The sequence below is a fragment of the Pongo pygmaeus genome, chromosome 7, assembly GCF_028885625.2.
Source record: "Pongo pygmaeus isolate AG05252 chromosome 7, NHGRI_mPonPyg2-v2.0_pri, whole genome shotgun sequence".
Lineage (NCBI taxonomy): Eukaryota > Metazoa > Chordata > Mammalia > Primates > Hominidae > Pongo > Pongo pygmaeus.
The window spans coordinates 1860349-1887625 of record NC_072380.2 but is presented as its reverse complement, the minus strand read 5'-3'; the positions used below and the strand labels follow the sequence as shown (position 1 = coordinate 1887625).

General features: G+C 45.2%; 1 protein-coding gene across 1 annotated transcript in view; it reads right to left on the bottom strand.

The window, feature by feature from the left end:
- MYOM2 (myomesin 2) overlaps positions 1–27277 on the bottom strand; it is a 100607-nt gene that overhangs the window by 35189 nt on the left and 38141 nt on the right. The window contains exons 14-25 of the mRNA XM_054498927.2: positions 25661–25788; positions 21893–22076; positions 19566–19740; positions 18002–18123; positions 15612–15799; positions 13086–13212; positions 11147–11325; positions 9424–9538; positions 4996–5152; positions 4797–4903; positions 2565–2609; positions 1864–2000 (exon numbers count right to left, since the gene is read on the bottom strand). Of these exons, the coding sequence (XP_054354902.1) occupies positions 1864–2000; positions 2565–2609; positions 4797–4903; positions 4996–5152; positions 9424–9538; positions 11147–11325; positions 13086–13212; positions 15612–15799; positions 18002–18123; positions 19566–19740; positions 21893–22076; positions 25661–25788 (1664 nt within the window). The remainder of the gene's footprint in view (positions 1–1863; positions 2001–2564; positions 2610–4796; positions 4904–4995; positions 5153–9423; positions 9539–11146; positions 11326–13085; positions 13213–15611; positions 15800–18001; positions 18124–19565; positions 19741–21892; positions 22077–25660; positions 25789–27277) is intronic.

Genomic DNA, 27277 nt, shown 5'->3' with positions numbered 1-27277 from the left:
CTGTGCTGCAATGTCTGGGCAGGTTTTAGAAAATAATTAGGCTTCTTGCTAATGCCATTATGCGGCAAGATGAAGTTGAATGATTTTATGAGTGCCATAAATACAGGCTTTTATATGGCTTCCACAAAATAGCATCAATCTTCAAATGTAAAAGTCACCTGTGGATTGCTAATTAAAGAAGTGAAATAGTACAGCCATATTCCAAAAAATTAGCCATGGAGCCAGGGCACCCATCCTGAAAGCAAGCTCTATACAGCAGGCAGGAAGTGTTCATCAAAAGATATCCTGCAAATAAAATGCAATTCCCCTAAATTCCATTTCATTTCATAGCATGGTCTCTGCTCAAAGAAGATTTCTCCAATTACCTGGATCAGACAGTAAGTCTCCCATAGGCAATAGTTATACCATTGGCTTTTTTGCAGCCCAAAAGAAGCTAGATGTTTTCTACTTTCCAGCCAACTCTCCCATGTAGGAGTGAGTCTTAAAGTGTGTCATGATTCTCATGGGAAAGACTGACTGGAGAAGAAAATTCTATGATCCTTACCACGCAAGACTTCTGTCTGATCAACATTCATCTAACTGAGTCCTGCTAAGTGCCCATCAGACACAAAGGCTGGACTGCAATGAGGGGTCCAGCTTAGAAATATGGTAGGTGGGCTGCCCGGGAGCATGAGAGGCTCCTGCATCCCACAGTTCCCCTAAAACTTGTGTAATGAACAAACCAATCAACACTGAGGACTTAGTACACAGCTAAGGTTGCCAACCACAGTCTACACTGGGCATTAAGGGAAAAAGGCAGAAGCAGTAAAATGGGGGCTCTGAGAGAGCCCCAAGCCACCACTGAACAATACAGTCCCCATGAAATCGGGCTGTCCTTTAACCGGGTCCCAGGCATGCTGTAATTAGAAAAGAGGAAATGTATCGAAACACAACCATTGGCTTCTCAAATATTCTCCAGACAAATAAGGAGTACCTGACATAATTGTTAAGATTCATTTTATACAATCGAAAGCAGAACCGAGGCGGTGTCTGGACCATGACAGAGCATGTGCCTTTTTTGTTGTTGTTTTTTTGAGACAGAGCCTTGCTGTCTCACAGGCTAGAGTGCAGTAGTTCTATCATAATTCACTGCAGCTCGGACCTCTCAGGCTCCAGTGATCCTCCCACATCAGCCTCCTAAGTAGCTGGGACTACAGGTGAGCACCACCATGCCCAACTAATTTCTTAAGTTTTTGTAGAGATGGGATCTCCTTATGTTGCCCAGGCTGGTCTTGAACTCCTGGGATCAAGCAATCCCCCCATCTTGGCCTCCCAAAGTGCCGAGATTACAGGTGAGAGCCGCCATGCCTGGCCAGAACATCACTCTTTACAGCCACACTGTCAGATCAGTCTGCCACACCAAGATTGCTGCCCAAACAGGCAGAGAAGCCACAGAAACTTATTCCCCATAGATGCCTTCCATGGGAAGCTGTCGGTGGGGGGAGAATGCAGGGAGGCCTCTCTCACGATAGAGCAAAAAATAGATACCTTCAAAACCATTATCAAGAATAAGTGAACTGATTCATCAAGAATATTTTCCCCCACCTGACCTGAACCTTTTCACAAAAACAAGCTCAAAGTCATTTTTAATTCCAACAGGCTCAGATTTTAAAGACTCTTGATGTCTCCTGTAACCCAGATCAAACCTTTGAACATTGTAAGTAAGAATCAACCATCTCCATTCATCTTGTCAACCTTCCACGCCCCAATCTTTAAGGCTCAAAAAGGGATGGAAACAGACAGAGTGTTGATATTCAGTAACTGACCTACCACAACAAAAGTGGGCTCCCTGCAAAGCCAGAGATCACTCACACAGGAACTCACCTCGCTGTCAGAGACTTCTCTGTCGTTAACAATAAATCGGTAGCTGGCATCTGGTGATAAGCGCTCAGCCTGGAGCCAGAAGCGAACCCGCCCCTTATCAAAAATCTCATAAGCTAATTCCGATTTCAGAGGAATTGCTACAGGAAGAAAAGAAATCGCAAGTCAATAATGCATGAATCCTTGTGAGGAAGAATACATGCAAATTGTAGGGAAATATCAATCCTAGTTATTAAATTTTTGAGAATTTGAAACCCTGGAGTATTAGATTATGGAAGCCAAAAATAAAAAATAAAACTTGAGTTGGCCTGTTGTTGCCTCTAAAGCCTCGTATCACGTGAGTTCTCAGTTAGCTTTCCGGATGTGTTCGATGAGTAAAGATGCCTGGATTCTTTCTATATTTAATGCAATTCAATAACAGAAGATTTCACTTGATAGGAAATGAAATCTTGGATCTCACTTGGATTAGGAACAGCTATACAAAACCCAAAATTCTAATCATTCTGTATGCAATACAAGTTTCAACAAGCTATAATATAAGCTAATATTTGTTTTAAATCAATAGGTTTCAATCCTGTAAGCTGGGATCAGGAAATGAGGACATCCTTTCCCCAAAGCTGTTCCTTCAAGAGCTCATGCATTAATGAACACGGCCCTCCAGCCAGCAGCTGCAAGCAGAGGGGCAGGGCTGGAGGCTTACTTACTGGGGTTCTTTATTTCATTGCTCAATGCCATCAAACGCTCGAGCTCTAAAACGAAGAAAAAGTATTTCAATTCATCTGGACCTGCACATAGAGAAGTTTGTAGACAACAGCAAGGCTACACACGAGCAAGATTGGAAATCCCCAGGATTTAATTGGAGGACACGAAAGGAATTTAAACTACAAGTCTGAGGGACATAGAGGACAGCTTTAACCTTCACCATTTAAAGAACCCACCTAGTACAGGGGCAGCTGAGGACAAGGCAGGGCACAGTCATGGGGGCAAAGAAATTGGGGGCAGGGGTAGGTATATCCCTGGAATATGGGAGGATTTGGAAGACGAAAGGTTAAAGGGAGTCTTTTCCAGATCCTTGCACTTAATGTGAGCTCTTTCCTAAAATTGATTGGACTGGCTGAGAACATGCTTGTGGCCTGTGACTTTCCTTCCCCTCTCAAGATTTCCTTCTTCAATCTCATTAAAGAAAGATATACATGCCGCTCATTTCATCACTATAGTGTATTACCATGAATTTGAAAAAAACAGGAAGGAAGAATGAAAACAAAAAGATAAATAAATAAACAAAATACACTGCATTTTGCAATCCTGAGAAAGTCCCAAGAGCAAGGTAAGAAAATCTGGGCTCTAAGCCACTTCATTTTTTCTCCTTCCTTCTTAAAATTAGAATCAGAAACAAGATGGTGGTCTCCAAGGCCTTCAAGAACATGTCTATTCAAAATGGAAAAATGAAGTTAGGTTTTTCTGACCAAAAGTAAATTCACATTGGCAGCTGGTTTCACAGGGAGGACTGGCTTTCCCAGTTCAATCTTCTGGTAGGAATTTCCATACATGGAATGAGCTAAATCTTCAACTGCAAAGTTTTGCCTCAAATATATTTGAAGTATATATACACAATATATACACAATATAAGAGAAGGTGGAATTTTTTCTTTTGCAAATATTTAAAATAGTTAAAATTAAGATGGAAACTTTGAAATGGTGCAGAGGAATGCAAAGCTTTTCAGAATTCCTTCAGGATGTTGTGAAGGTACAAAACTGGGTCAAGACCCTGGAAGCAGGGCCAGCAGAGGCTGCTTTAAAAGCATGCAAGTGGATTTTGGGTCTTTCCCCGCCATGCCTGTGAGTGGTGAACTGAGGACCCCAGAAAGGTGAGACAGTGCAGCCTCCTCATTTGTCCGGCTGTGTCTTGTTAAATGTGCATGAGTTTTCCCGAATTTCACCAACATTGAGCCAGACCTGCACACTCCAGAAGCCGAGAGTGTGATTCTGGCTGCCCCCTCCGTGGGTACCTGCCCAGCCCACAGCACCCATCCTGGGTCGGATGCTCTCAGATCACAGCCTCTGCATGATATCAACCAGGACAGTGATTGATAACTAAAGGATCTGCTTGTAAATCATAGGGCATCCCTGGAGATCATTTATGCCATCCCTGGAGAGCACTTTAATAGAAAACTTTTGGAAACTCAAATGCCTTAAAGACCCAAAGAAACCCAGAGATCTGCGGATACCATCCAGCCCTATGAGTTCACGCTGCATCACTGCCCCTTCATTTAAAAATGTCTAAGGCTGACGCTGCCCTGTGGGTGGGGAAAATGAGGGGCCACACAAATACACGTGATGCCAGGCAGTTTAAAAAAATCAGCCCTGCCTGCCTGAGACTGTGTGCCTGGTGAACTCAGACCTGTGAACCTACCTAAGAAAACTATTGTTTTTCCCCTTGATTACCAAACAGACTTTTCTCACTTTTCTCTGCTGTCTTCCATATGTAAGAGAGCAGCAGGTTTTCACTTTGGCAGTTAAAATTATTTTACATGCATAAAAAAATTTTTCTTTGATTATCAGACTTCTCAGTGTTGGAAGGAAGGGAAGACTCTTCCATCCGTAGGTCTCTCATTAATTTCATGGATTTCTTAGCTAATATGTTACCCTCTGCATACCAAACGATTAAAATGTGGCTAAGACTCAACTTTAAACGTACAAGTTGAAGGCTATACAAGCAATATATCAGGAACAGAGACTACTTGGTGGAAACAGTATAAACTTTAGAGTTTGTTTAATTTCTAAAGTAAGTTTTGGCTTATATACATAGCCCCCACCGCCAGCCTCCTGCAAACATACGTCTTTTTTCTAAGCAAGTAAGTCTTTTCTATGTTGGTGTCAATCTTTGAAAGTGTGATAAAACCAAAACAGGCAAGGTTCTGCCATATAAATATTACCTTCTGGGTCCAGAACAAAACTGGAGGACACTCCGTCTGTATCACTTACAGACACAGAGTAAGTCCCTAAATCTTCCTTATCCGGATTCTTTAAGTACAGCTTGGAGCTAAAAAGGAAGAAGAGTAGGTGAATGTCGATCATTTCTGTTTGCAGGAACTTCTAAAAGTTTCCAGTATCCAACTTCCAGGCCTGACTTACTGATCCCCCACGGTTTCGATTTTAAACCTCTCATCATCTGCAATCTCCTCGTAGGATTTACACCAGGTGAACTGAGACGCGTCTGTCATTTCCTGGCAGTCGAAGCCCAGGTAGATGTTGCCTTGTTCATCGACACCGGCACTGATTTCCTTGGTGCCTGCATAAGAAGAGTATGAGGTGAGTGGCTTAGGGACACGGTGTTCTTTCAACTCTCTTGTGGGAGAGGGTGATATGGTTTGGCTTCGTGTCCACACCCAAATCTCATTCGAATTGTAATCCCCAAGTGTCGAGGGAGTGAGGTGATTGGATCACGGGGGTGGTTTCCCCCATGCTGTCCTCATGATAGTGACTGAGTCTCATGAGATCTGATGGTTTTAGAAGCACCTGGTATTTCCCCTGCTGGCACTCACTCTGTCCTGCCGCCCTGTGAAGAGGTGCCTTCTGCCATGACTGTAAGTTTCCTGAGGCCTCCCAAGCCATGAGGAACTGTGAGTCAATTAAGCCTCTTTTCTTTATAAGTCACCCAGTCTCAGATATTTCTTCATAGCAGCGTGAGAACGGACTAACACCGAGGGGGTACCCAAAGCAGAAACCTCATCTTACACCAAATCATCAGTTGCATTTAATGACCCAGGACTGATCAGAGAATCATGAGAGAGAAAACACTTTAGGGAGGACCTGGAGGGGCTTGGTTGTTTTGTCATTGCTTTTTTTTTTTTTTAATTTATCACATTTCTGCACAGTTCCTTCTCTGCATCTCATATAACTGCAGAAAACCTCTCAGGGCTGCCTCTCCAGGCCCTGAAGATCCTGTTCTCTCTGCAATCTCCTCCTCTGACCCCCAGGGGAAGCCCAGCAGCCATGTGCCCACCATGGAGCTCCCCCTTCACACAGCTCTGCCTTCTCCATGGGGCCTTGCCTTGTCTTGTTTGGGAGCAGGGGTTGTTTGTGGTTTATTTGCTACTTTTTGACCCAGGTGAACATCTGGCCCTGTGCAAGGCAGAATCTCTCTCTTAGGAATTAGGAATTGAATGAGACACATCTTAGCCTCTGCTGGTGTGTGGGACTGAGGCCATGAAGTGTCAGTGCTCTCGAGTTATGAAGAAGACACAGATGCAAGGAAAGCCAGGTGGCAGGGTGAGATGACGAGGCCACCACACACAGCCATCAGGATCTTCACAGTCTGAGGCTGCACTGCTTCCTGACACTTAGGTCACACTCTGGAGCTGTGGTTTAGATGTGGATGATCTCCTCAAAACTCGTGTTGAAGCGTAAAAGCCAGTGCAATGGTGTTGGGAGGTGGGGCCTTTAAGAGGTGATTAATGACTGGGGGCAGCACTCATGCCTGTAATCCCAGCACTTTGGGAGGCCGAGGTCAGAGGATCGCTTGAGCTTAGGAGTTCAAGACCAGCCTGGACAACATGGTGAGATCCTGTCTCTATAAAAAATAGAATAATAAAAAATCTTTTAAAAATAGGTGATGAGGTTGTTAAGATAGACTCATGTCTTTCTGGAAGGACTGGGTAGATTCTTGCTAATAACCACGGCTGCTGGTTGGTTAAACTGGAATGGACTAGTTCCAGTGAGAGTAAATGTTATAAAGCAAGGCTGCCTCCCGTGCTAGGTCCGTTTCCGCACACGCCCAGTTCTCTACCATGTTGTGGGGCAGCAGGAGGCCCTCACTGGAGCCGCTGGAGCCTCCGGAGCCACCATAGCAGATCCCGGCACTGTGCTTCTTAGACTTCCCGCCTCCAGAATCATGAGCCAAATAAACTTTTTTTTTTCTTTTTTTTTTTTTTTTTTAAATGGAGTCTCACTCCGTCACCCAGGCTAGAGTGCAGTGGCGCGATCTCGGCTCACTCCACCTCCCAGGTTCACCCCATTCTCCCGCCTCAGCCTCCCGAGTAGCTGGGACTACAGGCGCCCACCACCATGCCCAGCTAATTCTTTGTATTTTTTAGTAGAGACGGGGTTTCATTGTGTTAGCCAGGATGGTCTCGATCTCCTGACCTCGTGATCCGCCGGCCTCAGCTTCCCAAAGTGCTGGGATTACAGGCTTGAGCCACCACACCCACGCCCCAATAAACTTTTAAAAACAAATTACCCAGCCTCAGTGTTCTGTTACAGCAACACAAAATAGACTGTGTATCCTATGAGTGTGTGTCCTGCCTTCAGAAGTATTTGCCCTTTTAAGGTTGACTCCAGGGAAGTTTTATTCACTGAAACCAAGATAATTACCAACAGCTTTAAAATTTTTCCGATAAAAATCCAGCAGTAATATTTTAAAAATGCCCTCCTTCCTGCACGTGGCTTGACCATTCCAAGAACAACCCCTGCCAACCATGAAGATGACCCAATGTGCTCCCTTTCTCATCCAGGGCCATTAGTGCACAGGCAGAGATTTAAGTGCATACTTCATTTGCCCATCCAAATCTTTTTAAAATAACGACAAGACATCTATTCATTTATCCGTGCACCCATCCATACATGCACACATAACACATGCACACTCTCCCACTCACTTATCCATATACCTATACATACATACACATATACATATAACACATGCATACTCTCCCACTCATTTATCCATACACCCATCCATACATACACATATACACATAATACATGCATACTCTCCCACTCATTTATCCATATACCTATACATACATATACACATATACACATAATACATGCATACTCTCCCACTCATTTATCCATACACCCATCCATACATACACATATACACATAATACATGCACACTCTCCCACTCATTTATCCATATACCCATACTTACATACACATATACACATAACACATGCACACTCTCCCACTCATTTATCCATACACCCATACTTACATACACATATACACATAACACATGCACACTCTCCCACTCATTTATCCATACACCCATACTTACATACAGATATAAACATAATACGTGCATAATCTCCCACTCATTTATCCATACACCCATCCATACATACACATATACACATAATACATGCACACTCTCCCACTCATTTATCCATATACCTATACATACATATACACATATACACATAATACATGCATACTCTCCCACTCATTTATCCATACACCCGTCCATACATACACATATACACATAATACATGCACACTCTCCCACTCGTTTATCCGTATACCCATACTTACATACACATATACACATAACACATGCACACTCTCCCACTCATTTATCCATACACCCATACTTACATACACATATACACATAACACATGCACACTCTCCCACTCATTTATCCATACACCCATACTTACATACAGATATAAACATAATACGTGCATAATCTCCCACTCATTTATCTATACACCCATCCATACATACACATATACACATAACACATGCACACTCTCCCACTCATTTATCCATACACCCATACTTACATACACATATAAACATAATACATGCACAATCTCCCATTCATTTATCTATACATCCATACTACATACATACATAATACATGCACTCTCTCCCATTAATTTATCCACACACCCATCCCATTAGTGCATGCATAATACAGGTACATTCTCCCATTGATTTATCCACACACCCATACATAAACACATAATATATGCACATTCTCCCATTTATTTATCCACACCTATCTCATTCATACATACATAATACATGTACACTCTCCCATTAATTTATCCACATACCCATACATAACACATAATATATGCACACTCTCCCACTCATTTATCCACACACCCATCCATACATACATACACAGTACATGTACACTCTTCTATTCATTTATCCACACACCCATCCATATATACACACATAATACATGCACACTCTCCCATTCATTTATCCACACAGCCATCCATACATGCACACATAATGCATGCATTTATCCATACACCCATCCACACATCCACACATAATACATGTACACTGTCCCACTCATTTATCCATATACCCATCCATCCATGCACACATAATACATGCACACTCTCCCACTCATTTCTCCACACACCCATCCATCCATACACACAATACATGCACACTCTCCCATTCATTTACACACACACCCATCCATACATGAACACATAATACATGCATTTATCCATACACCCATCCACACATCCACACATAATACATGTACACTCTCCCACTCATTTATTCACACACCCATACATAAACACATAATCCATGCACACTCTCCCATATTTATCCACACACCCATACATACATGCACACATAACACATGCACACTCTCCCATTCATTTATCTACAGACCCATCCACACATACACACATAATACATGTACACTCTCCCACTCATTTATCCACACACCCCCATCCATACATATATAATACATGCACACTCTCCCCCCAAATCATTGCTGTTCTGTAGTTTTTGTTGTAAGCCTTACCTGGTCTTGCCTCTACCAGCACGGGCTCCGACGTGTCCGAGGGCTTCCCCACGCCATTTGCATTGACTGCCCGGACCCTGAAGACATAGGTCTTGCCTTGCTGCAGGTCAGAGACCTCGAAACAACAGCGGAAACACCAGATGTGTGGAGGTAAAATAAAGATGACTTTGGAGTTTTTCACATTTTATTGTGAATAGGGCCTTTTCAAAAATAGCTTATTTTTCCAGTTGGAAAAATGATACTTAATGAGCTAGAAAAGGAGGGAAGAGGAGATTCACAGTGGTGCAGAATGTGACTTTGGAGGAATAAATGCATTCGCTACCAATCTGATAGAACCTCTTTCATTTTTTTATCTCTGCATATTTTAAAGCAGAAGTAAAATCATACTGACTAGTCTATAATCTGGTGTTTATATTTAACATAATTCTATGGAACTAAATACTATTTTAACTGTGATATTTAACTGTGTAAAAATCATCATTGGGGCATCAAAATTAAATCCATCTCTACTTGTACATACATGGGTTATTCCTATTAAAACCTGCTTGGATAAACATCAATATATATTTACTAAGCTTCTAGTTGATTTATGTAGCTGATTCTTAGAAGCTGACCAATTCATTCTAAAGAAACTGGCTGTTTTCTGTCATCAAAGGGTTTCCGGAAGGTGTCACCCGTGGAAGGCCCTCTCGGCCTGTGCTCAGGTGCCGGACCCAGACGTGGCTGTGCTTTAGGGAAGGACGCAGGCCCGCCCCACCACAGGGCACAGCACCTAGAGAGGAAAACCTCTGGGTTAAGGCAGTTGGCAACTCAGCTGGAGCATGTAGGCCTCCTGGCTCAGTCCTTACACCTGACCCAGACACTGAGGAATCACAAGTGCTAAAAACAGAAACATTTTGAGAAAGAGGCTGGAGGAAGTGACACATGATAGTTTTGCTCCATGTGTGAAAACCGTGAGTATATCTGTGTGTGGTGTTTATTAAATGGACCTCAGCGATTACATGAATTAAGTAAATTAAATGCAGGGCATGAAGTGGAAGGACATAGTACAATATGCATCATCCCTGTGGAAAGCACACAGATATAGCCCATGAACAGACAATTAACAGCTTTTAGACTGCAATGTGGAAGAAAACAGGTGTGTCTGTGCAGTTCCCCAGGAGCGAACAGCATGTTGGTGTGAATGGAAGGAGGGCGCTGCGTCCTCAAGGCACTGTTCTGCCATCTGCTGGGCCTCACAATGGCATGGTGGCTGCATCCTCAGCAGCCACACCCCAGTCATTTGAACAGGTTCACCTTGGGGCTCAGTGCTGGCTTGTGCAGAGATCAATAGCACTTTCACACAGAGGGAAATGCCAAGACAAAAGACTTACCTTTATTTTTTGTTATTAATTTGTTTTATTTTGTTTTTTGTGTTTTGTTTTTGAGACAGAGTCTCTCTCTGTCACCCAGGCTGGAGTGCAGTGGCTCAATCTCAGCTCACTGCAACCTCTGCCTCCTGGGTTCAAGCAATTCTCCTGCCTCAGCTTCCCGAGTAGCTGGGATTACAGGTGCCTGCCACAGTGCCACGCTCGGCTAATTTTTTTGTATTTTTAGTAGAGACGGGGCTTCTCCATGTTGGCCAGGCTGGTTTCAAACTCCTGACCTCAAGTGATTGGCCCGCCTCTACCTCCCAAAGTGCTGGGATTACAGGCATGAGCCACCACAGCCGGCCAAGACTTACCTTTAAATAACGGTTGGCCGTTGTCGTCTGATTGACAGTGATCCACTCTCCAGCATCCTCCTCCCTAAAGTCCACGAAATATCCAGAAACAGGGCTGCTGCCGGAGTACACGGGGGCCTTCCACAGCATGACCAAGGATGTGTCCCTGACCTCACAGAACGTCAAGTCGTAGGCAGGACCTGCGAAGTCAGATGCCACCTTGCTTCTGCGCACATAGCCAGTCCAACACACCCACCACCCAACCCGGCCCCAGGGACCCACTGCTCCTCTGGGACGCCCCCAGCAAGGCCCATCCGTTATCTCTTCCCCATCTGATGTTTATCAGCCTCTCTTGGAGAGCGGGGTAAGGAGGGTGCTCAGTGTGATGTTGGGGGTCGGGGAGGAGGGCGCAGCCTAATGCTCCTGCCGCCCCCTCTGTGGGCATCAGGGCCATTGTGGATCTACATAGAATCATTCAGAAGTCCACACTGCATTCTCAGGACCAGCAGATGCTATCACAGAGAGGAAACGGTGTCCAGAAAAGGACAGGTTCTCAAGTTACCCTACACAGGGCTGGACACCTGGCAGTCACAGTCACTCAGGGAGCCTGCCCACCTGGCCGGAAGCACATCACTGCAGCCCTGTCCTCTACAAACACCCATGGCAACTCTGAGGGCATGTGGTGCAGAGGCCCAGGTCCAGGCAAGCACTAAGTGGTGCAGGGGAACAGAGAGGCAGCCCCGCCCCATCCTCAGCCAGTCTCACTGCGGCCTTGAGCCTTGAGAGGCCGTCTCCTATCAACCCTCAAAAAAGGCTCGGGAAACTAGAATGACTTTTTCTTCTGTTGGTTTTCTGAGGTCCAAAATTTAATTTCATTAAAACAAGAAACGTAGGAAGGCAAGAAAGAAGGCGGGAGGGAGGGAGGGAAGGAAAGAAGGAAGGAAGGAAGGAAGGAAGGAAGGAAGGAAGGAAGGAAGGAAGGAAAGAAGGAAGGAAAGAAGGAAGGAAGGAAAGAAGGAAGGAAGAAGGAAGGAATTTTCTAATTGACTTATTCATCTGGATTCTTAGCAGCTGATTTGCTAAGTCAAAAGATGCTGACTGAAAGGAAAAAGGCAGTATACTCTGGCCATAACATTGGAAAACACTCTGAACTTTGAACTTTTTCAGCTTCAACTTTCAAGATTTACTTTGTCAAAGTATGAGCATATTATCCATTGCATTTGATTCCTGATAGGTTAGAGACAAAGAAATCAACATCTGGTACTTGAGAACTTGTGAAAACAGAGAGAAAATGTTAGCAGGGCATGATGACGTGAACCTGTGGTCCCAGCTACTCATGAGGCTGAGGCAGGCAGATGGCTTGAGCCCAGGAGTTCAAGACCAGCCTGGGCAACACAGAGAGACCTCATCTCAAAACAAAAAATCGGTAGAGTGCGAGCTAAATAAATGCAGATCTGCAACAATTATGCCTTTTAGAACTGGAAGCCCCAAGATCCCCAGATGGCCTGAGAGGACAGCAGGAGCTAACCCACGAATGAGAACCCTGTCGTGCCTCCCAGCTGGGGCCGGGCTAGCACCTTCCCCTCCACTGTGACTCTCTCTGCCTGCTCCTTTGGGGTAGGTGACCTGGGCCAAATCCGTGTCACAGGTCAGGGGGTGCATGGGGAGCTGTCCCTCTCCCCACAGTCTGGGTCCTCCTGTGCTCCCTCCCACCTCACCCTCAGGGCCTCCTACTCCACCCTCATCACTGGCCTCTGGACCATGCACAGCCCAAACTAGATGCTGGGTCTACCTGATTCACAGCCCTGCACAGTGCCTGGCGCATGGTGGCTCTGCGGCTGCAGGTGTCACAGGAACAGACATGCTGTGAAGGCTGGCAAGGCCGGAGCCACAGCCACAGAGGCCCCTTCCCAGCCAGCCTGTGCACTAGAAGGCAGGTGTCCTGGGGGCAGTGACTCACCGGGCTCCGGCATGGTCCAGGCCTCACATTTGAAGTGCTCACTGGGATCCGAGGGCTCCCCGATGCCGGCCAGGTTGACGGCGGCGATTTTGAACTCGTAGAGTGAGCCTTCCGTCAAGCCGTCCACCTATTCAGATTTTGTTTAAATTAATACATGAGATAAAGGATGCATTACAGCCGACTGAGGGGGAGGAGCTCTTATAACTGGCTTGTGAAATAAAATATGAGAGGAAGGAACCTTGTCGGGAAATTGGACCAAATATTTCAGGAAGGCCCTTGATGTGCCCAACAAGCTGCAGCCGCATGAAACCTTATGTGTCCTTCACTCAATCCCCAAAGGCTCCTGCGGGGGCGGGGGACAGGTGATACCCCAGCGGCAGGTAAGGAAACTGAGGCCCAGAGAGGCAACGGTTGCCCAGGGCCAACTCAAGGGCAGAGGCCTGGAGGAGACACGCACTCAGGCCACATACTGTCCCCTGAGCAGGCCCTGCCCTGGACCCAAGGGGGGTCACCCTGGAGACAGAGCCCACCACATCCCCTATACTCGGACTCTGCAGGACAAGAGCCCCCGGGCTGCCCAGGTCCCTGGGGTGCTGCAGTCCGGGGCCACCCACCGGGCCCTCAGGGACGCTGCCTGGCTGGGGGACAAAGCACTAGGGAGGCCTTTGGCCAACACTACGAGCCTCAACTCCCCAGGGCTAGTGGGACAAAAACACTATCTGGGTAAACACTGTCTCAAAAAATAGCTTCCAAAGTAAGATATCTGAGGATAAACGGCTTCAGTCGGTGGTGACGGCCTTCATCCTCCTCACTGGACTAGCTGTGAAGCATTCAGAGAGTAAGCAGGTACTTTTCTCAGGAATCTCGGACCAAATAAAGAACTGTTGTGCTGAGCGAGATGACCCAGGGACAAAAGGACAGACACTGTGTGATCTCACTCAGATGTGGAATCTGAAACAGTAGCACTCACAAAGACAGGGAGCTGAGGGGTGGGTGCCGGGTCGGGAGGCGCTGGGCAGAGGAACAAAGTTCCAGCAGGAACAGGAGGGGCTAGTTCTGGCGCTTCCTGCACGGCGTGGTGATGATTTAGCCCATAATAATGTGTTGTAGACGTATTTCAAAAAAAATTTTTAAATAGGTTTTAGGCAGGGCATGGTGACTCATGCCTATAATCCCCGCACTTTGGGAGGCCAAGGCAGGCAGATCACCTGAGGTCAGGAGTTCCAGATCAACCTGGGCAACATGATGAAACCCCGTCTCTACTAAAATAATACGAAAATTAGCCAGGCGTGGTGGTGGGCACCTGTAATCCCAGCTACTCAGGAGGCTAAGGCAGGAGAATTGCTTGAACCCAGGAGGCGGAGCTTGCAGTGAGCTGAGATGGTGCCACTGCACTCCAGCCTGGGTGACAGAGTGAGACTCTGTCTCAAAAAATAAATAAATATATAAATAAATAGATTTTAAGTGTTCTTATCACAAAAAATTATAAGTACTGGGAGGCAATGGAGATGTTAATTAGCTTGATTTAATCATTCCATAATGCAAACATATATTAAAATATCACATTGTACCCCATTTATAGGTACAATTATTATTTGTCAATTAAAAATAAAATAATTTTTAAGTTGAGAACATTTAGACATTGGAAGGGGTCAGAACAGAGGTTGAACGTGGGCGAAATATCAATAATGTCACAACAAACTGGAAAGTTGCCTATATATCATCATACGTATATAAAATATTAAAATGTAAAGAGATAGATTTATAAGGCAGAATTTTCTAGTAGACAAAGATTAGATCTTCTAAGGCCTTACCCACTCCAAAAAAGAAAGCCCTCCTGTTGGAGTGTAAGTGACTCCCCTGGGGTCTGTGGCTCCCCAGGGTCGGGACGGGAGCTGCAGTGTGAGATGAGGGTCATTCATCCATGCTCAGATGAGGGGTCAAGGGCCAGACAGGGAAACAGGACGATGGCTGCCAAGGGTGGGTCTGGATCTGACCCCGGATCTCTGAGCTCCAAGTTGATGTCCTTGCCACTCTCTGCGCCTGAGCACCAGAGGCACTGCAACAAGGGACTCTCTGGGAGGCTTGAAATGCAACAACGTCTCAGGGAATCAGTTGGGTGACAAGCAGAGAGCCAACGTCACTCTTCCTAAACAGACATTCAGCGTGACCCCCCCTCAGGCACACACGTGAGACTCCGTCCCTGCCCTCAAGGCCTCAGAGCCTGGAACAAGGGACATGGTTACCACTGGTACTGGGACCAGATGCTGGTCACACCAGAGGTCATGGACTCATTGTCAGACCCACTCCATCACTGAGCTCCCTTCTTCACTGCTTCTCAGAAAGAAAAAGAATACGATTCCTAGGATCTTTTTAGCTCCAAAACTTCCTGATCTCAAGATGCTATTTTTTAATCCATTTTTGTGTCTGTATCGAATTATCTAATGTCATCAAATGCAGAAACAGTGCCCAAAATGTAAAGAACCACCCAGGCAAAAATAGACGAAGAAATAAAAACCAACTGACCGTTAGGATTGTCGGTTTGCTGGGTGAAGAATTGACCTCGTGCCAGTTTTTATGGTGAACTTCACGCTTGTCCAGGTAGTAGCCCAGGATGGGCGACCCACCGCTGAATTTCGGGACCTTCCAGCCGAGGGTCATGGAGTGGCCGTCACAGCTGAGGAGTGTTATCCCATAAGGATGGGACGGTACGGCTGCAAGGAAGCACGGTCGTGGAGTTACCGAGGGCCTCAGCTGGGGCTTTGTCCCTGGGGCAGCCAGCTCCAGCGTGGCAGAGGGAGGGGGAAGCACCGTGGAGACGGGCCTGAACACTGAGCCCTCTGATCCCTCTCAACCTACACTTAACCACCTTGGTCTTTACACCTTTTTAAAGGGGATGAGTACAAAAATAAACAAAAATTTATCTCATATATATATTGCTATTTCTAAGTGTATCTACTAAGGTTTCCATAGGATGAACGGTTTAAATCTGGTATGAACATCTGACCCAGCAGAAGATGTCCTGTCTTCTCTGTCCCCTGAAAGAAGCTTGGAGAAGGAGCTTTCACTTTTACAACCATAAGGAAACTACTCTGCATCTGTGGCCAGAGATGACAGATACGATTCCAGTTTGTTTCAATTTCCTGCACAGTTACAGGAACTTCAGGTTCCTTCAAATCAGTGTGAATTCATGTTTCCCTGTTTGAGCAGGGCATTTGAAACGGACCACCTTCTCCTAACAGGTCGAGAACGGATGGGCCTGAGTCTGCTTTGCCCCAGCTCTGAGTCACCTCGATGTGGCCATCCTCTGTAACCTGAGACACAGGTGACTAGAATTAAGTGATTCTTATCGCAGAATAAAAACAGGCCGGGTGCGGTGGCTCATGCCTGTAGTCCCAGCACTTTGGCAGACCGAGGTAGGATTGCTTGAGCTCCTGAGTTTGAGATCAGCTTGGGCAACATGGTAAAACCCCATCTCTACAAAAAATCAAAAAATTTGCTGGGCATGGTGGTGGTGCCTGTGGTCCCAGCTAATCAGGAGGCTGAGGCATGAGGATCACTTGAGCCCAAAAGCTCAAGGCTGCAGGGAGCTGCGATTGCACCACTGCACTCCAGCCTGAGCAACAGAGCAAGACTCTATGTCAAAAAAAAAAAAAAGTAACTGGTTTTCTTTTAGTAGGAATGACTTTAAAAAGAAAATGGGAATGTTTGAAAGTCCCTCCTGGAAAAAATTGGGAGGAGATTACTCTTAAAACAAAAGAGTCAGCGCTATTGTACCCAGCTAGGTGTTATCAGATTTGACATTCCTTGGAAATCCAACAGCAATATCATTAGAAGATAAATTTTAATTTCTGAAAATGTTGCAAATTTAGTCGAAGATGAAAAATCATCAACGAGGAACACAGTTCCCTCTGACGTGGGAAGATAATACTGTGAATCTGAGTGTGCCATATGTGGCATTTGTGTTTCAAAATGTTTCTGAGTATGTGCACTTACTTGGTGTGGTGCATTTCATGAGAAAACAGAAAGCCATGAGGCTGCAGCACAGCTTGATCCAGCAACTATTCTAGGGACGGTCCCTGAGATTTAGGATCCCAATTGTCTCGTTTGATCAAAATAATAAAAACTGTTAAACACCACTATTTACCAACAAAGTCACAAAGTTACATAAATGTGACATTCTCTGAAGTGACTAAAGTTCCTTGAACTGAGAACAGCTAAAAAGGCCATTGATGTCGCTGTATTTTAGCACATATTTTGAAAAGAGAAATGTATCCCCTATAGCATACATATATATATATATTTATATTTATATATATATATATATTTTTTTTTTTTTTTTGAGACGGAGTCTTGCTCTGTCCCCCCAGGCTGGAGTACAGTGGCACGATCTTGGCTCACTGCAACCTCCGCCTCCCAGGTTAGGTGATTCTCCTGCCTCAGCCTACCGAGTAGCTAGGACTACAGGCACATACCAGCACACCTGGCTAATTTTTGTATTTTTAGTAGCGACGGGGTTTCACCATGTTGGCCAGGATGGTCTCAATCTCTTGACCCCATGATCCAGCCACCTTGCCCTCCCAAAGTGCTGGGATTACAGGCTATGAGCCATGGCGCCTAGCCTACAGCATATATTTTAACATGAGTACAGGTATTTGGCAACACATGTAACCTCTAATAATGTTTTCTATTTTTAATTCACGTTTTATTAGTATATTATCATTTCTCCCTCTCACACTGTCATTTCCAAGACAAGCAGCCAACCAAGAAGCTTCAAAGAAACTCATGTTCTCTGTTCAAAAATTTAGTCCCCTTTTCCCCTTCAATAACATTCCAAATGGCATCACAAATGTTTATTCATGCAGAAATGACAGTGTTGGGAGCAATCGGCACAGAACAGCCTGTGAGTGACTTACTGAGTGCGGCCTGCACTTTTATGACGTCCGATTCCTGGGAATTTTCACTCATCCCCACGGCATTGACTGCCTTGACTCGGAAGATGTACTGCTCTCCCGTGGTTAAGCCGTGCACCACGAACCTGAGAAACACAGGGATCAGGGTCAGAACTGCCAGGCTCCACTTTTTCTCTCCTGCAGCAGAAGCAAAAATCACCCTGAACGCGCCATGAAAAAATTTTATGGATAACATACATCCTTCATTTTCAATTCTAGTTAATTAGCTCAACATTTAGAGTCTGAAAGTAAGGTCACACAGCACCCAATTATAGCAGGAGCTGACTACACGTGGTGTCAAAGCCACTTGTTCTGTGAGTTCACCTTTGCTTTTGTACTTTCTGGGCCTCCTCTGGATCAGAGGTCTATTATCCAACAGTATGCCATTCCTTATCTAAAAGAACTCGTGTATGTAAAACTTAATGAGCAGTAATCACACTGCAGTGGTTAAAGGCCAAGACTTGGAAGTCAGATGGACTAGGCTCGAATACTGGCTTTGACACCTCACAGATTTTTGGCCTTCATCAAGCTCCTTAACCCCTGTAAGACTTTGTTTTTCTATTTGTAAGATGGGGATGATAATTCCTACCCCACAGCACTGTTGCAGGCACTACATGGAAAACTCTAGGTGGAGAACTTAGCACAGATGCCTTGTGTATGATATTCAGTCCGTGTAAGCAATTATTATTTATCACATATAGTCAATAAATATTCACTAACCATTTCCCTGTACTGGAATCATGTTTTAAGTTTCTTATTCTGATCGATCTTTCTGCATTTGGTGTGGGCTGTGAAGAACATCTAATTGTTATTCTTTTCAATGACATCTCTTCTTGTTAGCCACCACTTTTCACAGTGTATTTTTTTTCAGATTTTAAAAGGAGAAATGGCTGAGCCATAATTGATCATCTATCCACAAGGGTGGTTCTGACAGCTGCCGACATTTTCCTAAGACGCATATCGCAGAGAAGCCTAATAACCTCAGACATCTCTGCACACTCAGCAGGCAGTAGAAGCAAGTTTCTCTCTAAAGGCAGGGTCACTGGCTTTCCTCTGCAAAGCAACCAGCATCCCCCCGGCTGTCCCTACCACAAGCGAAGAGTCAGTGCCTGGTGGGGTCTCCATCAGGTGCTGGAGAATAGAACTACCAGGCACGTGAACAAAGCAACTTTCAAGTTCAAAAAATCAATACAAAAAAATAAAACGACTTTCACATCGTAGTCACTATTTTTAACTCTGCTATTCAAAGAAAAGGCCTAAGTGCTAACTATGTCTGGAAAAAAAAACAGGTTCTGGAACTCTCCTTTCATCTATAAATAAATCGTTTCGGTCGAGATGAGCAAGTGCAGTAACTAGCTCATCCAAGTGGTCAAACTTTAAAATTATACAGCCCTCCTGTGTGGCTAAGACAGACTCATTTATGCAGAAGCCTTGTGGCCATGGTACTCCCTGTGCCAGGGCCACAGGGGCCTCAATGGTCTTGCTTCTCCTGCAAGGCTGACTCCAGGGCTGGGGAGGAAGGCCGCACCTGTTGTATCCGATGGGCTTGTGGTTGCAGGGCTCCCAGAGGTTGGTTCCGGCCACACAGCAGTCCACGTAGTAGCCCAGCAGGTCCTCCTCATGCTTGGGTCGGTCCCACTGCACCACCACCGACGTCTTGGTGTTTCGGGAAGCAAGAACCCGACCCGGAGCAGAAGGGACAACTTTTCGTAGGAGACAAAAGGAGTCGGTGAAATGGCATCAGAACTTTGGAAGCTACACCAGAGATCTTCCGGCCCTTTTCACAGGGAACTGGACAGCCAGACTGGGGGCTTTGGAAGAAATTCAGACAAGGGGTCCAGGAGCAGGAGAGGAGCCCCGGGCCGACCACCCGAGGGCCACTGGGAGGTGCTGGTCTCTTTGATCTCTTCCCAAGCTCCACACAACTCCTAGAGACACAGGATGGCATCCATCCTGAAGCCTCCTGTCTCCCACCAGAGCTGTTAAAAAGATCCTCTGTTGGCAGCAGGGATGGGGCTACCTGGGTAACAACTATTTTTTGGACTGGAAATTAACCAATTTTAAGAAAGTAAGACTCAGTTTTATCAGATCTGTTGGAATCTCCCAGGGGTACTCAAAATTCAATCATGACCTGACCATCAGATCCTCTCATCTGGTGCCAGGCCCCACTAGTGGACTGTGGACTGAGGTCAGGTAAGGCCTTGGGGCCACCTGTGTCCTCCATGCCGGCCACCTGGGCCATGCCCCACAGTGTTTCTCAATGATGTACACTGTCATTTTTCATATGTGTCATAAAGCACAAGAAGGCTGGGCCTTACTGAGGGACAGCTAGTCTCATCAAGCCTGGGTTCTGGGTAAGAGTTTTAAGAGCTTCAGTTAAAACCAGAGCCAGATAGAAACTTGAGGATGCCCTGGAGGCAGCCGGCCTCGTGACCTTGTTCATTTCCATATCTGGCTTTCTCAGGAAACACCATAGAGAGAGAGAGGGTGGAGGGCACACCCAGGCACTCGGAACTGCGTTCCTGACACCAACGTGCCTCCCGTGAAGGCTTCTGGGGATTTCCGGGGTGCCTCCACTTACATGCTAGTTAATTGCCATCCATGAAGGACTTATGACTCCAGGGATTGCAATTCAAAATTTCTGTAATTTGTATTTGAAACCTTCCAAGAGGGACCTTCAAGCCAGATGGGCAAGAAACTCTAGTGCCTGGCTGGGCACCCTGGCTCACGCCTGGAATCCCAACGTTTTGAGAGGCCAAGGTGGGAGGATCCCTTGAGTTCAGGAGTTCGAGACTGTCCTGGGCAATATGGTGAAACTCTATCTCTACAAAACAAAATTTTTTTAAAAAGCACTAATTAAAAAAAACCAACAACAAAAACCCTATTGCACTTAAAATTTGAATTACTTTAAAAGTGACCATTGCAGAGAAAAGGGAACACTTAAACACTGTTGGTGGGAATGTAAATTAGTTCAACTATTGTGGAAAGCAGTGTCATGATTCCTCAAAGAGCTAAAAAAAAAAAAAAAGAACTATCATTCAACCTAGCAATCCCAGTACTGGGTATATATCCAGAGGAATATAAATCATTCTACCATAAAGACTTATGGATGTGAATGTTCATTGCAGCACTATTCACACAATAGCAAAGACATGGAATCAACTCAAATGCCTATCAATGACATTGGATAGAGAAAATGTGGTACATATATACCATGGAATACTATGCAGCCATAAAAAAGAACAAGACCATGTCCTTTGCAGGAATATGAGTGAAGCTGGGGGCCATTATCCTTAGCAAACTAATGCAGGAATAGAAAACCAAATACCAAATGTTCTCACTCATAAGTGGGAGCTAAATGATGAGAACACATGGACACATAGATGGAAATAACACACACTGGGGACTATCAGAGGGTCTAGGTTGTGAGGAGGGAGAGGAGCAGGCAAAGTCACCAATGGCTACTAGGCTTGGTACCTGGGTGACAAAATAATCTTTACAACAAACCCCCATGACACAAGTTTACCTATGTAAGAAGCCTACACATGGACCCCGAACCTAAAATAAAAGTTTTTTTAAAAGTTTAAATAAAACAATAAAAGTGACCATTTCCTAAACATATTTCTCAACTCACTTACTGGTTTCATGAAAAGAAGATGGAGCTTTGGAGAAATGTCAAGAACCAAACAAAACATGGCAGAGAGCTCTTAATCTCTCGTAAAGTGAAGTTTTAAGTCAACTTGAACTTCAACTCGTTTATAACATTAATGTCTTTATTCACACAATTTAAGGCTATTTGGTGTCACCCCACTCTTAGCCCATCCTGACTTGGGGCCACCCAGTGTGACAGCTCACCGGTCACGTCCTGGGGCTGAATGGGGGACGTTATCTCCGAAGGCTCGCTCAGGCCATGCCGGTTTGCTGACAGCACTCGGAACACGTATGACTTCCCTTCCATGAGGTCAAACACGGCATATCTCGGGGATCTCACAGCCGTCTGGGCATTGACTCTCTGCCAGCTGCCGCTCCCCACCACGGACTTCAAAGAGAAACAGAAATGAGACTGGCAGTGAAAACCACGAGGTCCCCAGAGGCGTGTGAAGGAGGAAGAAATGCTCTGTTCTCACTAACCCAGGTCCACCAGGCGCACCCGCTGCGTCTCGCACACAAAGGATGGTCATGCATCTTTTTTGAGTTTTATGAAACATTATGCCAATTTGGAGAAGGAAGTCACAAATTACCCAAAGTTGATCATGTTTACTAATAAATTTTTTTCCATTAAAGTAAATAATTAAACCATAGAAAACATAAGGGAATCAATACATAGGTAGTAGTTTTAGCAAAATAGAATTAACCTGCAAATAATGAAAGATAATTTAGAAGTATATTCATAAAATTCCATCATAACTCAGTGATTCGCATTTCAATTTAAAATTATTACCATATTGCAGCTACTTGCGGTAGTGATTAAATGACAGCAATCTAAATGGCTGTCAATATGGTCAGACATATGATGATATGTTCATAGATTAAAAACCTCATGGCCACTTAAATTATTGTATAAAGATCTTCAGTCTAATAAGAGGAATTATGTTATTTTCTGAAATGTAATACAGAATGCAAATTGTATGATACAACAAGGACATTAAAATCTATGGAGAAAAATACTATAAATATATGTACCACACAATATGGCTTTTATATGGTGGAATTATTGTTCATTTTAATTGTATTCCATGTAACTTCTCTCTTTCCCAAATTTTATATACTGCTTGTTTAATTTTTATCTTTTGTAATTACTTTAAAAACCTTGATTACATGTTTTATTTTATTTTTTCACATAGAGATAAAACTCCTTTTTCGAAAGTAGTTTTGTGGTAGTAAAAGTAGGATATACACTGACCCTGGTAAGCCTGCTGAAAATTTCAGATAGCAACCCAGACTTCTAGAAATCAGACTCATATTTGAAGGAGTTTTCTCTCATTTTGGTGAAAGTAGAAAGTCGCTATTTTGCATCTGCCCTGGGCGTTTGTGGTGGGAACCCCCACGGCGTCATGGGCCTGAGGCCCTCACGACCCCAAGCAACCACAGTCCAGGTGTCTATAGGAGAGCTTCCTCTCCTATATCAGAATGTGGGTCCACAAAGGGAAGTCTTATCCACTGCTGGGGGAATGTCATTAGCTCAGTCTCTGTGGAAAGCAGTTTAGAGACTTCTCAAAGAACTTAAAGCAGAACTACCATTCCATCCAGCAATCCCATTACTGGGTATATGCCCAAAGGAAAATATATCATTCTACCAGAAGATGTGTGCACTTGTATGTTCATCACAGCACAGTTCTCAACAGTAAAGATATGGACTCAACCCTGCAATGGCGGACTGCAGAGAGAAAATGTGGTGCCTCCACACCATGGAATACTACACAGCCATAAAGAGGAAAGAAATCATGTCCTGTGCAGCCACATGGGTGCAGCTGGAGGCTGTTATCCTAAGTGAATTAACACAGGAACAGAAAAGCAAATACTGCATGTTCTCACTTATAAGCGGGAGCTAAACACTGGGTATGCATGCACACAAAGAATGCAATGATAGACACCAAGGCCTACCAGACAGGGCAAGGGCTGAAAAACCACCTATGGGGTGCTATGCTCACTACCTGGGTGATGAGATCAACTGTACCTCGAAATCAGTATCACACAATATACCCTTGTCAGAACTTGCACAGGTACCCCCTGAAGCTAAAATAAAAGTTGAAATTACATTTTCTTAAAAATGTGTGTTTGCTGCAAAGGCATAAGAATGACACAATAGACTCTGGGGACTTGGGGGAAAGAGTGGGAGGGAGGCGAGGGATAAAAGACAACAAATATGGTGCAGCATATACTGCTTGGGTAATGGATGCACCAAAATCTCTCAAATCACCACTGAAGAGCTTACTCATGTAACCAAATACCCCCTGTACCCCAATAACTAATAGAAAAATAAAATAATAAAAATTCCAAAAATAAGTGTGTCTACCATGTCATCAGTACTGACAGCAGGTAGTTCTGCCCACACACTGGCTCCATGGTAGAGTCCTCTCTCTAACAATGTGTTTGCAGGACAGGTGTTGTGGCTCACCTGGCCTGCAAACACACTAAAGTGTCTGTAATCCCAGCACTTGGGGAGGCTGAGGCAGGAAGATTGTTTGTGCCAGGAATTTGAGACCAGCCTGGGCAACATGGCAAGACCTTGTCTCTACAAAAAAAATTTAAAAATCAGTGGGTGTGGTGGCGCACACCTGTGGTCCCAGATACTCTGGGGGTTAGGGGGCTGGGGCAGAAGGACTGCTTGAGCCCAGGAGGTGGGGACTGCAGTGAGCCATGATTGTGCCACTGCACTGTAGCCTGAGTGACAAAATGAGACCTGGTCTCAAAAATAAAAATAAAAGTGTGTTTGCAAACTTGGTGTTTTTGTATTGGTGGAAGATGAGGGGAATGAGGGGCCTGAGAAAATACCTTCCACCCTAGGAGAGCCCCACAGAGGGACTGACCACCTGTATTTTCGTAATGCAAATAACTATATTTTGTCACCCAGAATTAATAATGTAATGCTTTACCCTGAAATAATTCCAGTTTCTATCCCCTAGATAACATATATTGCAAATAAGCAGAGAAGGCCAGAGGGTCCTCCTCCATGCTGGGGTCTGAAATATGGTTCATTTCCATTTCTGTTTCCGCCACGCTGCATTGAGTGGTGCTAGATGTGATTATTGTATTAGGTGGCATAAGCTTCTATATGTTATATTCTCTGTCACGTGCATACTACATATTGTATTACATATTATATATAAATTTTGTATCACAAAACCCTAGTTACAGCCTTTGTAGGACATTGGAGGCTTATGCAACTATGGCCTACAACCCAATAGAGGGTCGTCACCAAGTCAAATTAGTGGGTCACAACCTGTGCCTTTAATGTCACAGGACAGGCTAAAAAGAGAATGTGTGCTGGATGAGGTTATCATTTGTGAAATTCTATAGGTTACATACATATACGTGTGTGTGATTGCAGAACCGCAATATACAATGTCTTTTGCATTTCTTTCTATGCATTCAGGGGGGAAAAAAAAGCCTTCTATTGGATATCTGGCGATTCTAACCTTCTCCGTCCTGTGTGCATTTCCTCTACACGATTGCCACCCAGTGGCCATACGGCTTGTGCACAAGCATGGCCAGCGAAGAATCTGGAATCCCTAGCACCTAGGTGCCTGGAATGTTGCAGCAGGAAGGAGACGGTAGAACCTTCAAGGTCAGTCCTCCACAGGGCAGTGGAGAACGCGGGCGCCCAGAGAGAGAAGCGACTCCCTGCTCACACCGAGGGGCAATGCCCGGCTAGGACACAACCCAGCCCCCTGGTGCCAATTTCCACCCTTGCTGCCGTGTGACCACAGCCCTAACCTCATCATCCCCAGCAACGGTGCAGGGTCTGGACCCACTGATGAACTAGCAAGTCATCTTTAAAACACAGCAAACATGACAGTGTGGGGACACGCGGAGATCATGACAATGGGGGCTGCACATTGATGGCGACAGTGGGGGGACGCGCAGAGATCTGCCTTTCCAGGACACAGGCCCAGAGTTTACCTTCTCGATGAAGTACATGAGCGGGTCCTTGCCACGGGGAGTGGGTGGCTCCCAGCTGAGGACGACATAGTTTCTGCTGATCTCCGAGGCGTGCACATCGGTGGGAGGCCCTGGAACCTGGGCGTCACCTGGAGGAATAATAAACTCGGTGAGTGCTGGAGGACACCCGTCAGCCTCGCTGCAGCCCACCTCGGGGCACTGGAGGACTCTGCCACTTGGGTGTTGCACTTGTTTTGTTTCTATTTGGGGAAAGCAAACAAATCCCAAAGATGCTTCCTTGGAACCAGAGGATAAGGCACCACTAAAGATCAGCCAGTTAGTTTTGCTTCCAATACAGATATAAGCTTGTTCATAGGAAAGGAATCTCATCCAAAAGTCTTCCAGAGATTCTGTTGGAAGAGGGGGAAGGATTTACCAGAAGAAACCAGGCATTGCACCCGAAATGGAGCTCTGACTGTGTTGGGAATCTGCGCAGAGAACGTATTCACAGTCTGTCTTCTGAAATACAGCAGCACTGCAGAACGAGGTGGCCCCACCTCTAAGGATCCCCTCTGGGTTCTTTCTTTATACCGTGAGCCCTCAGAGCACTTAAATTACGCATCTACTTCTAAAGCACCTTGCCTGCCCCTCCCTCAGAAGCTCAGTACCATATTCACAGGCACTGTATTCTATGTCTGTATGTTTGAATTCTGGAGTGATGTCAATAAGCCTTTTGCAAATAACTTATGCTAGAATATTTGCAGTCAGAGATGCTCCATAAGCCTCTCTTCTGACATACATCTTTTTAAAATATACTATGAGGTGTGGGGATTTCTGTTTGAATTTATAGGAGATTCTCATAAGGAGTGGAGGTGGAGGTTTTTCCAGACCCACAGTTCTTGAAATTGTGATAAAAAATATTATGAACCTTCAATTAGATTAGCACATGATTAAAACGGTCTGAAACCTCCCCGGGACATCTCTGAGCCATTCTCAAAATCCAGTTGCTCCCTCAGGACTCTGTGGCAGGCCAGGAACTGAACATGGAAATAGCACAAAGCAAGACTGGGTTTTGTTTCCTGAGCCCCGTTGCACAGCGCATTACGTGTCAGAGGCAACGCAGGCTGAACCGGGGTCATTCTGGTAAGGTGCTGAATCTTACACAAGGAGTCAGCGTGTCTCCGGAAAGTGCAGAGGGTAACCGGGGCGGGGGACACCCCACAGGCCTGCTCTCCACCCTGCACCGTGTCCACACCTCAAGACCCACAGAAAAAAGCATTCCAGAGAGAAGACGCAGAAAACTCATCTTCCTGTAACATACGCCGAAATTCCAAAACTGAATCCTGGTTTATTTCAGAGGTGCTGATGAGGGAAGCAAACCAAGGGGACAGAAGGAACAAGGCAACGAACAGAAGCAGTGAGCAGGTGTGAGCCACTGACAGCAGCATCTCGTTCACACTTTCGGAACTGTCTTGCTGCCTTTGCCCCTGCACGTAGCAAAAGGCCCCGAGAAAGTGGAGTGAGAGACAGTTCCTTTGATGACAAGGTGAGAAGGAAGAACACAGCTTTGTCAGCAGGGGATCCCCGGCTGGGGCAAGACATCTGAGTTATTCTTCACATCTTCATCATCTTGGGCAA